The following is a 16,316-nucleotide window of genomic DNA, read 5'->3' as shown; positions in this document are numbered from 1 at the left end:
CAGGCCCTTCCCGGTAAAGTTTAGAAATCAGTGCCTTAGCTGACCCCAGCATCTTGGGAATTGTGGGAAGAGGGCAAAGTAAAAAAAAAACTCTCTGGTGAGAAAATTCTGCTAAAGCGTTTTCCGTAAATTTTTGCTCAGTATTTTATTCCTTCATATGTTATCTCCCCCGTGCTCAGTAATTTTAGTTTGTGCTTTTTGTTTCTCTTTTTGTTTCTTTGGTTTGCTGGCTTTGTGTTCTTTTCTCTTTTTTTCCTTTTCTTTTCCTTTTTTAATGCAGGAATCGGCCAAGGTGTTCCAGTGGTGGCGCTCATTGTGGAAGGAGGACCCAATGTGATCTCAATTGTTCTGGAGTACCTTCGAGACACCCCTCCTGTGCCAGTGGTTGTCTGTGATGGGAGTGGACGGGCATCCGACATCTTGGCATTTGGGCATAAATATTCAGAAGAAGGCGGGTAGGTAATTTGCAAGACCCCATGGTAGACCCTTGGTACAAAGCCTTTGTTCAAAGCTTGGGGAAAAAAAATTAGTCAATCATGTTTTTAGTAGCTCAACAAGACCTCAGATGAGAACCAACTATGAACGAATTGTCTATAAGTAGCTTCTTAAACCAATCAATTATTTCCATACATGCAATTTGTGGGGTGAGGAAGCCCCAAAGGAGATATGGGATATTTTATTCATGCCTTTTATAAAAACACAATAAGTATCTACTGAGTGTCATGCACTATGATGAATATTGAGATGTAAATAAAGAATAACATACAATTAAAATTGCCACCCTCAAGGTTCTCTTAGTAAGTAGACAAGTATTCTAAGAAAAGGCGTTGGGCCTCAGCTTAACATTGTAAACCCTGGCTGTGATTTTAAGCCTAAAACTTTTAAACCAAAAAATAATTTTTTTAATAAAAATCTTCAAGTCAGAGTTCACTTACTGGCAAGTTTAATTAAATTACCATTTTATTCTTCTTTGATAGTAAATATTGGTTCATTTTATAGCTAAGGACCTAATCAGAGAATATGTGCCCCAAATCCTCCATGTATATCAACCAGAGTTCAGGATTCTTAACTGTGTTTTGTTGTCACTAAAAATTTAACCATAGTTCTCATTTATTTAAATATTAGCATTTTTTTCTTTTTCTCAGAAATAAACTACAAAATTTATACAGTTTTTAGCTTTGGCTTGTTTGTTGCTTCCTAGTGTTTGCAAATTACTTTATCATGTTTCTATAAAGTAAGTATAAGTTTGCATTCAGAATGCATGTTTCTTTTTCAGAAAACGAATGGAAAAGTAAACTATTTCACTTCCGCATTTCAGGTTTCCTAGGTCTATACATAATGAAAGCCAGGACCTAGGACCTATTACTTATCATGATCTTGGATTGTCTACCTTGAAAATGTTTAAATCTTTGATAAGATTACCTTTCCTAATTCTGTTTTTATATGTAAGGAAGTTTGTACATTTTAGAGCTAGGTGGGACCCTAGATTATTTAAATTAAATGCTTTGCCAGGCCACACAACTCAATATCTCAGGCCAAGATTCTTTCTGGTATATCATAAAAGTTTACCGAAATGTGTTTGTGGTATGTGCTTTGGTGTTTCTCACATAGTGCTTCAATGATACTGTATCTTAAATAGTTTAAAACAATTAAATTGCCTTCACTTCTTCTTTGCATTATAACTTTTTATTCATTTTATTATTCTGTACAGCAGGGGACCCAAAAAACCCAGAATTTATTAAAAACTGTATATATTCTTATATGTTTAAACCTCAGTCACCTTCAAAGTATTCTCTGAAGCAATATACCTATCGGGATGCTTTTTTCACTGCTCAAAACAGTTTTTGAACTCAATTTTGATATTTTTTAGTGCTTCTGCCATTTTTTGTTTCACCTCTTTCATAATGGCAAAACATTTCTCTTTGAGGACTTTTTTGATCCAGGAAAACAACAACAAAAATGTCATTTGGGGCAAGATCAGGTGAATAGGAAGGGTGGGGCTAAGGGGTCATGCCGTTCTTTGGTCAAAAACTGCCGAACACTCAGCGCAGCATGAGCAGGTGCGCTTGTAAATCGCCCATCATGAAACGGGCAAACGCATTGACAGAATCTACACACACACACACACAAAAAATTCACTGAAGCCAGTGCATCCTCTAACAACAGCGCTAGTCAATACACTGATGCCAATGGGTTCCTAGGACACCTACCTAGTAGGAAAGCCTGTACTACAAAGGGTCTACTCTCCAGAAGATAATTTCAGGGGTTTTGTGGTTCCTCCCTCGTATATTCCAAAAATATAAGAATCAGTGCATTTCTGGTTGTAAACCAGTGTCTAAGCTAATCAATCCTATATCACGTTGATTCTTTTGCTTCTCCTACCAGGACCATTATTTCCCAAAATTAAGGATCAAAAATATCATGCTCTTTAAGCTTTAACTGACAGTTTTAGTTCTAGTTATTTTACAGTCAAATTGTGCTAAAGCATAACCTATATGGGCTCTATACAAATTACAAAAATGTGAAGTTAACTTCACGTAACACACATAACCAGTGTGGAGATAAATAATTAAGTAAACTTTTATATCTTGGGATTTAAAGCTTAAAATTTTTAAGAAATAGTTAGAAGTAGCTATTTAGAAAATAGAAGTCTAAAGAGAAGCTTTATGTGCATATATGTATATGCAAACATATGTATGTATGCAGTGTTATGATAAAAAGTATGTCCTTGCTCTAGGAAAGCTACTATAAATTTATTTTGATAAAATAGAGCCAGAAAGTTTCTGTGTGCCATCTGAATAACTTCAAGGATCAATCATGTTTATCTTGATAAGAAGTTATCTAGACACATATGTGCAGCCAATTTAAAAAATCATTTCCAAAGAACATTATTTTGCAGTAGTATGCTTTCTTTATAATAAAAAAAAATCAGACCACCTAGAGTTTATTCACCAGGAAGGATTTCTTCTCTGATTTCCAACAAAATCCAACAGAGTTGCACATATTTTACTACAAATAAATATAAATCATAACTATGTGCTCACAAACCTATAGAAAGTGTGCCATTGTACACATTAAATTAGATATAGAAAACATTGGCCGGGTTCAGTGGCTCAGTTTGTAATCCCGCGCTTTGGAAGGCCAAGGTGAGTGGATTGCCTGAGCCCGCAGGTTCGAGACCCGCCTGGGCAATTTGGCGAGACCTCATTTCTACAATAAATCAAAAAATTTAGCCGGATGTGGTGGCATGTTCCTGTAGTTCCAACTACTTGAAAGGCTGAGTGGAAGGATTGCCGGAGCCCAGCAGGTCGAGGCTGCGGTGGCCAGGAGCATGTCACTGCATTCCAGTCTGGGTGACAGAGTGAGACTTCAACTCAAAAAAATAAAAAAGAAAACATACGCACCTTATTTGTGAAACTTTTACTGAACCGGTATCTTTTCAATCACTTTGGTAACTTGAATATGATTTTTAAATGTTTAAGTTCATTTATAGACTCTTAAAAAATGCAGACCCCAGTATCATAATTAGGTATGTTTAACTATGTAGTATTTTGTTTTATAATCTTAATGAAGTGAAAAATAAATTCACACCTTACATTTTAACCTTTGTAAACTTTATATTTTGTATTTGAATTCACTTCTAAGAATGTGAATTTGAACCTCATCAACAAGGGTACCTGCATGATCAATGTTTATATACCTAATCCTGAATTGTACCCCACATCTTTATAACAAATAAATTAATAAATTTTAAAAATGTGAATTTGAAAGGGAATCACTTTGGAAGTAAGTTACAACTGACAAAACTGGTTAGCTTTTGTAGATGATATTACTGTAGATGAGATAGAAAAACACATACTGTATCTATCTCAATGCAAATATGTTTAGATAAACTAAGGGATGGTTGCAATTAAATTCTTGTTTTGGTCTTTTTCTCCTCATCTCTGCTCTGTGGCATATACTACCTGAAAGAAAGGATCAAATTCCATTTTTTCCTCATTGTCCTCATGGATTTTCTATTCCTTATTTGTCAAAGTTTAGAATGAGTTACTAATCATGTTCTCTAATTAATTTCATTGCTTTGGAAATATTATCAAATTTTATTTCTGAATCATGAATGACCAAATGTGACAAGCATAAGGGGATTAATACTACTAAGAGATCTTTAGACTGAATTACTTATTTTTTAAAATATTTTTTATTTTTAATTTTTAAAAATATATTTACTTATTTTAAAGATGTAGGGTACAATTCAGGATTAGGTATACAAGTGGTCATCGTACAGGTAGAGTTTGGGCCTACCTTTGGGCCTATGTTTTTAAATACTAGGGTTCTATTTTTTGCTGTGTTTGAGAAATATGAACAGTATTACCCATAGTTGGGAATCCCTTTCAGGCTTTAGGCTCCTATTACTGAAATCAGATATTCTTTTGCCTAATAATTGTCAACCTAAGTGTCAGATTGCAGAGAAATGTTGCCCACCTCCTCACGTATGAATCAGTGAGCAAATACTTCACTGATGAAAAGTGTCAGTGTGAGAAAGACATCTGAACACATGTATGTTCTAAGATAATGCCTCTCACTCATTCAAATTTTATTACCATTGCTTATGTATATCTTGGCATCTTTGCCCCAAAAATAATCATCTGTATTTACCAGTTTTAGATACCCTAGGACAAGAAGCAGAACTTTCTGGTGGCAGGAAAGCTTTAAAGTTTGTTAATAGTCTGTTCATAACTTTAGGGAATTATCAATGGGACAAGCACCAAAAGACTATTCACATTCATATGTGCCACTGGAATTTGTCTTAGATATTGTGAAGAACAAATGAACAATGACTTGCTCTTAGGAGTAGGATAATAGATCATATACTTCAAATAAAAATTTGACTTTCTTGTTTAAAGTTAGCTTAATAAGGGTCCCTACATATTTGGATTAGCTGAGGGAAAAGCTTAAATGGTATACCAGCTGGCAATGAAAATGGAAAAACATGTTGCATGGTTTCTAATTATATAACTATATATTCCTAGCAGAGATGTGGCAGAAGTTTGTTTCTCTGCAGATACACATCAGAATGACCAAAGATAGAAGAAAGTCACCAGATGTTTTAGAAACCTGAATGTAGTATAGACTCCCTAGGGCATATGATTCTGTGCAGTGGTCACTAATGTTTTCTCCTGCTGCTCCAGAAATTTCCATCTAAAGCTAAAGGATGCCAAAGCCCTATCATTTGTCTCTATATGATCTGCTGAAAAAAAGTAATTGATCTTGATGGTTTGTGTTCCAGCATGATTTAGATATAATTGAAATGTCAAGTGAGAAAGAAGGAAACATATCAAGCATGCTGACTTCAATTGTCCATTATAGTACTTGTTAAGTTCATCTTACCTTGTCTCTTTTCTAGAATTTTCTATAAGAAATCATATCAAAACTTGATTTTTGGAGGGTAACTTTCTCAGAAGGAAAATAAGAAACCTTGGAAACATCTTGTATGGACAAAGAATATGATAGTTTCATTTATAAAAAGTGTCATTTTTGTAAACTTTTTTTCCCAGCTAACATTTATTGAGTGGCTACTATATGCATGGAATGTTGGAAGATGGATAAAACATGGCCCTCCTGTCAAAAACTTAATTATGGAGATTAAAACATAGACATAAGTAGAGGTAACTAGAGTCATGAGTGCTTTGATAAAAGCATACAATGTCACAAGAGCACAGAGAATAAAACAATTGAGTGGGAAATTTCTCATGAGAATCCTTCCAATGGAACACTCTATGTTAATTATTCACAAAATGGCAATATAATAAATCTATATCTCCATTTCCCCTTTTTCACGAAAAACTGGCTCTAAACTGAAGGTCAGCCTGGATAACTGAGAAAAACACTAGTATTTGACCCTCTCTTGTATAACTCAACTCATAAAAAGAACCAATCCGAATACTATGAAAGAAATTGGGCAAAGGGGGAAAATTCCTTGAAACACAGTGGTGGTCTTTTGTGTGTATGTTTGTATGTGTATGTATATGCTATGACATTTATATATATTCCAATTCAATAAAATTATTTTAATTGATAAATTAATTTAACAAAATTACTATAATTGTACGTAAGTATATATTAACACCTGTAATTATGTGTGTATATACCAGGGTGCCAAAAAAATGTATACACATTTTAAGGGATATTATCTATGTATTACTTTTCAAAGTTGAATTGAATTATAGTAACCATGTGTAACTGCAGTAGTCAAATATGACTTGTATTCATCCTTTGTTATTGGTATACACTGAGCATTACAATTTTACTACAGTTTTTTCCTTTTTTTTTTTTTTGAGTTGGAGTCTCACCCTGTTGCCCAGGCTGGAGTGTGCAGTGGCACACTCACAGCCACCCCAGCATCGTCGGCCTTCTGGGCACTGGCGATCCTTCCGCCTCAGCTTTCCAAGTAGGTGGAACTAAAAGCACGCTACCATGCCCGGCTAATTTTTTACTTGTTGTAGAGACATGGTCTTGCCAAGTTGCCTGGGCTGTCTTGAACCTGTGGGCTCAGGCAATCCACTCACCTCGGCCTCCCAAAGTGCTGGGATTACAGGCTGAGTCACCGAGCCCAGCCAGTTTTTTCCTTTCTTAAAATGTGTATGCATTTTTTGGCACCCTCTGTATATATGTTTAAAATTTAAGTGAAGACAAAGATAGAACTGATAACACGACTTCAAATCAATCAATCACTGGATATTTTTGAAAGCTTGTTTTAGGCGCCAAGGGTGCTATGAAAAAAAGTATAACTTTCCTCAAGAGGCGCATATGTAATCTCATTTGAACTGATATAATAAGAAGTAATTTTCAATTGAATGTTAGTTATTGGGTTCTGAGAAGGCAGAAAGAGGCTTAAGGTTGGAGTCAATGGAGAATGCTTCAGGGGGAGAGCATCACTGCAATTTTTGCCTCTGTGGAATAGATAAAGATCTAGATATATAGCTACCTGTGTCATTGTATCCAAGCTGCACAAGGTTAGAATAACTCCACTTACTTAGGGAAGTGCAAAATAAAACAATTTTGGGGGTCTTACAATTTGCTGTTTGATTCCTCATGCCGTATCAACATGGGGAGAATAAAGCATTGACTTTTTAAAAAATTATGTGGAGTTCAGGGGAAAAAAGCATGAAGGGGGAAACTTTCATTGATCTAAACTGACCAGTTAGTTTCCTACATTTATTACATTTGCTTTAGATTTGCTCAACTCCAAGCTCTTTGGGAAAGAGTGTCCTTGAATATGAAGAATGAGCGTCAGAAAAAACATAAGTGGGTAATCCATTATAATAGAGAAATTCCTGTTAGAGAAGAGTACATCTACAACTTTTAGAAAACTCATCAACGCCAAGTGACTATTTCAAAGCTGTCAATTACATTCCTCTGAAATTAATTAATTAATTAATTCCTCTGAATTAATTAGCTAAATCTTGGCTACTTATTTTACCAAAAAAAATTTTTTTAATATGCACGTGGTTATCAAACTTCAGCATGTCTGAGAAGCACATGGAGAGCTTTTGAAGATACAAATAACCCTAAAATATCCTGATTTGAGGTGCGTGGGTTGGGACCCAAGAAACTGTATTTGAAATGTAAACCCCAGGTGATTCCAGTGAGAGTGGTCCGTGGATTGCCTTACTTATGATGTTCTAATGTTTTCAACAATCACTTTTTTATTTGCTTATTTTTTAAAAAATAAACTTTAGTATTTTATTTATTTATTTGTTTATTTATTATTTTAAAGTCATGGGGGCACAAGTCAGGGTTAGGTATACAATTGTTCATATGCAGGTACCCTTGTTGATAAGGTATGCCCCCCGCCCCCCGCTCCCCTGGCAGGTTCCCCCTACTGCCAATCCCTTTCTTGTAATAACTTCGTTCGTTTCTGTGCTTCACATGCATTCTCCTCACAAGTCACTGTATTGTTACCACAAGTACTTTGTACCCTCTGCCAAATGCTGTCTTTGGAATCCAGTTGACTTGAAAAGTGTATTTAGCATCATTCATCTCATTTCTTTCTTTACCACAGCTATGCTTGGTTCTAACTATCTGTCAGACTTGAACATTCTTCCCTGAAAAGCAAGCTATGTCATAAAAATACTCATTTTGACAGGACTGACAGACTTTTCTGTTAGTATTTTTGTTTACATGGATTTCTTAAGGACTTTCAGTTCACTTATCTCCTTATTTCTTTCACGAATTATCTTCTGACTAGCTCAAAAATATATATGACCAATTTAAAAAGAGAAGGATAAAAAAGAAGATGAGAAAAGCAAAAATAAGTAGAAGTGAATTGACGAGCATTGGAAGTCCAACAGCATTAGCATTAGCATTAGCTAATAGCATTAGCAGGTTCCTACCCCACTTTCCTTTGGCTTTACAGTTGAAATGGACAACCATTAAAGGGTTCCAACCTCCCACTTGCCTTGACTGATTTTTACTCTTTTAAGTCCCTAAACTCTTTTTTAAATGAAATCCCAGGTAGAAGTGTGATATGAAAAACAGACAAGACCCACGTTTACTCTGTTGAAACCAGGGTAGAAGGGTCTAGGCAAGTGGTTCTCAAACTCTATCTTGTATCAGAATCCCCAGGCTTGTTCAACAAGCAGCTAGACAGAAGGAATGAATTCAGGACATCTATTGTACATCATGAAGACTGTGGTTAATAGCAGTATCTTGTGTACTTGAAAATTGCTCACAGTATATTTTAAGCTTCCTCATCACACACAAAAAAGATAAGTGTATGAGTTAGCACTTATGTTAATTAGCTTGAGCTAGTCATTCCACAGTGTATACACATATTAGAATATCATGTTGTATATCACAAATGTATACAATTTTTATTTGTCAATTAAATATAAATTTTTAAAAATAAGAGGAAATAAGTCCAACAACACACAATTGCTGGCTCTGCCCTCCCCCCATCTTCTAATTTAGTAAATCTTGATCGGGTAATTTCCATTTCAAAGAGTACCCAGTATTCCAGGAGCTTCTTTGTAAAACCCTGTTGAAGATTACTAATCCACAGGTCAAGTCCATGTTCCTTTGCTTGTAGTTGAGACCCTCTGCATTCTGGCCCCAGCTTCTCTCCACTGTCATCTCTCATTCAGTGAACCTCCATTCACTCCACAACCCAGTGAACTGTGCACCCCACTATTCTCCAAACACATCATGCTGCCACAGGCCTCTCTGCCTTCCCATGAGATGAACAAATGCATTTCTTTACCCTCTTAATTTCTAGTAAATTTTTCTCTGATGTTCCACAGCCTTGTCTTTCTCATGAAAAGATGTAGTAAGGGCTTTGAAATCCACAAATTTATCTGAGTGAGGTGCAGATAATAAAATGTCCAGATATTTAATTTCTTTCCTTTAGAGGAAATGAATTTTGCATCAACCTGGCTGACATTAGAATCCACAGCTCCTAGGAATATAGTGGATTAACATCTTGCCCAGTGGTATCATTGATAATAATAATGTTTGGGATGCTCTTAATGGATTTTCCCCAGATTCTTCATGCAATTCTCAGATTTTGATTGTGAACCACGGGATTTATGAAAACAATATATGGCAGTGACCACCTGCTATAAAAGCTTCTTCAACCAGGGAAATACTAAAAATGCCTTAAAGTAGGATTTCAGGGATAATTCAAGTATGTATTATTTTTGTCTCAAGAAGTCTCCATTAAATTTTAATAAAGTCTTTTTTATTGTCCTAATTGTTAGACAACTGTCTTACATTTGATATACATGTTTATTATTTTTTCATGGAATATTCAATGCAAAGCAAGGATCCATTCATGAATTTAGAGAATCCATTCCTCTAAATTCGTGGGAACCATTTTCAATGTCTTAGAGACAAACCTAAAATTTGGAGTTGTTTAATCCTATGATCTCCGGTTTTTACCATTTGATACTATATTTGAGATTGTATTATCACTAGTGCAGAGATAACAAATACAGTTGACCTCTGAACAACACAGCAGTTAGGGAACCAACTCCCAAACAGTCAAAAATTCACATATAACATTTAACTCCCCCAAAACTGAACTACTAATAGCCTACTGTTGACCAGAAGCCTTGCTGATAACATAAACAGTCAATTAGCATACATTTTGCATATTATATACTGCATTTTTACAATGAAGTAAGCTAGAGGAAAGAAAATGTTAATTTGAAAAATCATAAAAAAGAGAACATAAATTTACTATTCTATCCAGGTTTGGTGGCTCAGCCTGAAATCCCAGCACTTTGGGAGGATGAGGCAAATGAATTGCCTGAGCCTGCGGGTTCAAGACTAGCCCAGGCAACTTGGCAAGACCTCATCTCTACAATAAAAAAAAAAAATTAACCGGGCATGGTAGCATGTGTCTGGAGTTCTGGCTACTTGGAAGGATGAAGCAGAAGGATGACCAGAGCCCAGCAGATCGACACCGGGGTGGCCGTGTGCCATGGTGCTCCAGCCTGGGCAACAGAGTGAGACTCCAATTCAAAAAAAAAATTTACTATTTCTTGAGTGGAAGTGGGTCATTATAAAGGTCTTCATCCTTGTCGTCTTCATGTTGAGTAGGCTGAGGAGGAAAAGGAGGAGGAAGGATTGGTCTTGCCATCTCAAGAATAACAGATGCAGAAAAAAATATGGATATAAGCAGACCGCACTGTTCAAAACTGTGTTGTTCAAAGGGCAAATACAGCTTCATTTTTAGGGTCAACGCCAATCAATTGGCTTCTTAGAATGATGTATTGAAAATGATTCTGAGGTCACATCTGGGCTCAGAAGAAAGGGTACCGTGATAAATAAACAATGTCTGCCAAGGCAAAGAAGTTTACAGTCAACATGCCATGGATGCCTACTGAAATAAAGCCAAAATCTTAAAGATACCTCTATATCTATAAGACTACCAGCCTATTGTAAAGAAATGCATTGAATCATGAAACCAAAAAGATAAGTAGGAAACCTGCTGCCTAAAAGATACTCAGGACAAACAAACGAAATAGACAATTTTGTCTGTACAGTGAAGCACATCAGTGTTTAACCTATCTGATGATATGAGCCTTTCTATACTGCATTGGATATGAAGGACAAGAAGCTTTTACTGTAGAATACTGTTTGGATCTGGACTGAAGGACTAAGAAAGCTAAATTTCTAAGCTAAGAAGTTGTCTATAGATAATTTATAAGAAATAATTTTTTAAGACACTTAGAAACTACTCTATCACAGAATATGTAACAAAAAATAGAGAAAATTATATTTGCTCTAGCATCTCATAGAGTAGAACATGGGGTTAAAAGGAACACTTTGATAAATTGCTTTGAAAGAAAATTTAAATCTAAATTTAAGACTTAAATTTTATTTTCCACCTCTCCAGCAACATGCTCGAAATTTGAAATTAGTATTTTTTAAAGCTTCTACATGCAACAGCCAGATCTAAACATTTCATTTCATAAACTCTATGAGGTAGCTCTGATTATTATCCCCATTTTATAAATGAGAAACTTGAGAACAGAAAGATTAGGTAATTTTCTAAACATGTCATAGCTAGGGAGTGGTCTGCTCAGGCTGACTGGGACTGAAATCTGTGCTCTTAGCAGTTCCACCATATTGCCTCCTAGGAAGATGGGACCCAGTAACTATAAGCGGTTTATTTTGCTTGCCCTAGAGCTGAGTTTTTCCAGACATTAAAGGAGGTTGCACCAGCTTCCATCTTCTCTTTCTTCTCTCACATGCTGGTTAACTTCCCCTCTGAATAAGTGTTGGACCAACATGTAAGGCCTGTCAGTTGACGGAGTGCCAGTGTGGTAGCCTGCCCAGAGAGCCTGCACATTTCAATCTAGCTCTGATTCTGTCTTTTATATAGGGCCTAAAACAATAAAACTTTTTGACTATTCCTCTTGCCTGCCTATGGCAATCTTCAGTAATGGGATTGCACTTGGAATGAACCCAAAAGATGTGTTTTCCTTACAGTGTTGGCAGAAATCGACCTGACCTTGGGGCAGCCCCTATGTCCTTTGGCAACACTTCACTTTCCTCTTGTGCACATTCATAACCCAAGTCAAAGGGAAAACAGACATGACAGAGACACAGCCAGCGCTGATCAGAATTCCTCTCCCGAATGTCCTGCTTGTCCTTGCTGAAGGTAGAGACTTTGGCAGCTCTGCCTACCTTCAGAGCAGCACTGCCCATCAGAACTTTCTGTGGTGATAGAAATGTTCTATAGCTGTGCTGTCCAATCAGATAGTTCCTGGGCACTTGGATTGTTTTAATTTGAAGTTTTATTTTATTGTAATTAAGTGAAACTTAAATAGCCACATGTGGGTAATGGCTACCATGTTGAATAGCACAGTGCTAGCATTTCTGCAATTGGTTTCCACCAAACTTAGAAGCCTTGAATGTCAGATCGATCTCCAGTGTTGTCATTTCCCCCAAAATATTTATAATTATATTATTTTCTGCAACCAGCATTATGTATTCAGTCATTCAACAAATAATTTTTTAACAACTAATATGTTCCAGGCACTGACAAAAAAGGACCAGTGAACCAAATAGACAAAAATCCCTGTACTTGTGGAGTTTCTATTTTAGCAGAGTTAGATAGACAATATATAATAAACAATACATAAACACATTATATAGTATTTTAGAAATTATACACTGTGGAGTGGGAGCAGGGTAGGTAAGATAAGAGGGTGGTAGAAGAGCCTTTTGTCTTCATCACCTCGCTTAGCACTGATGGAAGGAGAGAAGAGAATATATAAGTAAGATGATGCACAGTCCATGCATCTACTGAGTTTACAGCCCAGTTAGGATTTTCTTAGATTGATCTGTCTGATGAAATGCTATATGTAAAATGCACAGCACAAAGCTTATCTTATGGAGGGTACTAAGCACCCCTCTTACTGCCCTAAATCCCACCACACCACCCACCTTCTGTTTCCTATGTGTATCTGTGACTTCTGTTTTACCATAGCTGGCTCAGAACCCTAAAGTGGAGAAAAGAAAGAAAGAGAGAAAATTTAACAAATATAAGTGATCAGAGTATGGAGAGCAGTGAATGAAATTTGTTGGAGAGCAGATGATACCATCCATGTGTATGCAGCTTTCTCCTATTATGGGCAGCTTCTCTAAGATTCTTCTAACTACCTCACACTGCTGTACGAAAACCTCAGGAAAAGCCCAGGTGAACACCTTTTCTAGAATAGATACTAAAGTAACATCAGAGCTACTATTTCTCACAGGCCTTATCTGAGAGAGGCCATTTGTATCTGGAGTTGATCCTCAATAAAATGTTGGACAAAGTAATCTACTAACTAGCCCATAATATCTCTTGGTTACTTTTCTGTGTTCCGCTTGAACTTCCCCAACTTTCTATCCTACAAGTATTTTTTGAAAAATATCAACATCAATCAGTTACAGTTAAGTGTGAATTTACCACGAATTATCACTAATCCTAGAAATTGCTTTTAGGGCTTCTAATGATTGGACAAAATATTTGCTTTTAATTAATGAAAAAGGAACTTTGGGCATAAAGTAGGTGGCACTCTGGGAAAGTAGTGAATCCTTGAAATCCCATTACAGAGTTTTCTCACACATAAGATACAAAACATCTTATATCAGGTATAAAACAGAAGAAATCTCCACGTGTATCTGTTATTTAAGTTAAGCCTGTATATTTAGGTTAGCATAATTCATTACCAGAAATTCTTTCTCCCTAATTCTCTTGTCTTCTAAGCCCAACTCTGTTGCTTACCAGCTATAATCTTAAGCAGGTCAGTTCACCTTTACAGACCTCAGGTTCTTCATCCATAAGATGATTGCTCTAAAGTTGTATTATTCCTTTATTCTGAATTTTAAATCCTCTAGCAGAATTTTCTTATTAGTACTCTCCCTAAAATACACAAAATTCAGAAATATCAAAATAAGAGATGAGAGTCAATTATGAATTCCTATCCTAACACCTATTTGACTTCAAAATGGCATAAAATTACCTGAATAAAGGTTTGGGAACAAAACAAACAAATCACCAGTTTGTTTCTGCATGATTTTAATGAATATGATCCAAGAGCTAATGGGCCTTCCTCATTGATACCCTAGCAAAGTGGTTTTGAATCATGGTCTTTTTCATCCCATTCATTCACCTTTTCATACACTTTCATAGAAATACCAGAATCTGTCTCCTTCATAGGGATGGTCTCCTCCAGCTAATTTGCCTGCCAGTTTCCTTGCTTCAGCTCTGAGCAAGGCATCATTTGGATTCCTTGCAGGTGTGAAAGACTCAAGCACACCTTGCAAGTGTGAAAGACCCAAGCTTACCCAAGTCCATCCCACCATGAGGACAAGGGAGCATGGGGAAGACCACCTGGTTACCCATCACAAAGCAGGCAGCTAATCATTCACTCAGTTACTCCACAAACATTCTTCTAGAGCTAACACTGAGCCAAGCACATTTAATAATAACAAAGAACTATCAATTATTTGGCACCTACTATGTACCATGAACAGTGCCAGGTGCTTTCTACACATGATCTGTTTTGTTTCCCCAAAATACATCAACGATAAAAGACATATACTACTTCCATTTAATAGATGAGGAGATGAAGCCTTAAGAGATTGAGTAACCTGTCTCACGTCCCTCACTAGTAAATAAAGGAACTGAATTCCAGCCAAAGGCACCATTGTCATAATATCTTCATTATGTCACTCCATCTTCTACAGCAGATTGTGAGACTGACCTTACCCCTTCCATGTATAACATGGAATTTGTTGGGGGAAAAAAATAGATGTATGTTATGTTGACTTTTATGTATTATAATTGCTTCTAGTAGTCAAAACCACCAAGATCTATGTGGGGGAAATGATCTTGATATCACTGAAACTCTTCTTTTTTTTTTTTTTTTTTTTGAGTAGGAGTTTCACTTTGTTGCCCAGACTGGAGTACAATGGAACGCTCACAGCCACCGCAGCCTCGACTTGCTGGGCTCAGGTGATCCTTCCACCTCAGCCTTCCAAGTAGCTGGAACCACAGGCATGCACCAGTATACCTGGCTAATATTTTTATTCATTATAGAGATGAGGTCTCGCCAAGTTGCCCAGGCTGGCCTCGAACCCATGGGCTCAGGCAATCCTCTGACCTCAGCCTCCCAAAGTGCTGGGATTATAGGCAAGAGCCACCACGCCAAGCCTACTATCACTAAAACTCTTAATACCTTCAAACAGATATTGAGTACTTTTATGGGCAAAACATTGGCCTAAGCATTATGGGGGAGACACAAGTTAATAAAAATCGATCGGTTCCCAACAAGAACTGCAAAGAAATCGAAAGAGGGATAAAGTCGTATACAGAAATAAAACCAAATACAGACTTTTGAACTGGGGGGCCAATTCATTTCTCAATACCCTGTGAGTTTAAAGAAAAAATACACAGAAACCAAAGATATTTCTTAGAGATGAATCTGATTTAAAGGATCAAGAAAATCGAATTGTTGAAGGATAAAACCTTATGCCACTTTTGCCAGTTTTCCAGATAGGCTTCAAGTCCATCCCATCATGAGGACAAAGGAGCATGGGGAAGATCACCTGGTTACCCATCACAAAGCAGGCAGCTAATCATTCACTCAGTTAATCCACAAACATTCTTCTAGAGCTAACATTGAGCCAAGCACTCTTCTAGGTCTTAAGGTATAGGCAGAACAAAAAAGCAATCATTGCTTCAACAAGTTCATAATCTACTGGAGGGAGACAAACATGTAAAAAAATAATTTCTATAAGACATGATCATTATAGTAATACATATTTAGCCACCAAGGGAGTGGTTATCAGAGGCTTTCACATAGGAGATAGAGTTTGAGCTGAGTTTTAATGATGAATTTCGAGTGATGAGTTCAGTGATGATTCCACCAAGTAGTAGATAAAGCAAGTTCAAGGGTATAGAGGCATGCAAGAGTCTGGCGGGCTTAGGACCTACATTGTTTATGGGATATATGTGAGCCTAGCTGAGGAGAGAATCGATGGACACTCCTTAAATGCCATATGCAAGTTAAGATATTACCTTGCAGTCGGGTTCGGTGGCTCAGCCTGTAATCCTGCGCTTTGGGAGGCTGAGGTTAGTTAATTGCCTGAGCCCGCGGGTTCAAGACCCACCTGGGGAACTTGGCAAGACCTCATCTCTACAATAAATCAAAAAACTAGCCGGGCATGGTAGTATGTGCCTGTAGTTCCAGCTACTTGGAAGACTGAGGCGGAAGGATCACCAGAGCCCAGCAGGTGGAGGTTGCAGTGGCTGGGAGCAG

At 36.8% G+C, this 16,316-nt stretch overlaps 1 protein-coding gene across 1 annotated transcript in view; it reads left to right on the top strand.

Annotated features, from left to right (window-relative positions):
* Positions 1–280: 280 nt before the first annotated feature.
* The window catches only part of TRPM3 (transient receptor potential cation channel subfamily M member 3), a gene marked incomplete at its 5' end in the record, with an annotated part of 209,193 nt that continues 193,157 nt past the window's right edge, over positions 281–16,316 (top strand). The window contains one exon of the mRNA XM_021708256.1: positions 281–455. Within this exon, the coding sequence (XP_021563931.1) occupies positions 281–455 (175 nt within the window). The remainder of the gene's footprint in view (positions 456–16,316) is intronic.

This window comes from Carlito syrichta, unplaced genomic scaffold, assembly GCF_000164805.1.
Source record: "Carlito syrichta isolate Samal-C Ts95f unplaced genomic scaffold, Tarsius_syrichta-2.0.1 Scaffold135656, whole genome shotgun sequence".
Lineage (NCBI taxonomy): Eukaryota > Metazoa > Chordata > Mammalia > Primates > Tarsiidae > Carlito > Carlito syrichta.
The sequence above is the reverse complement of the archived record's forward strand: the minus strand, read 5'-3'. Positions and strand labels throughout refer to the sequence as shown.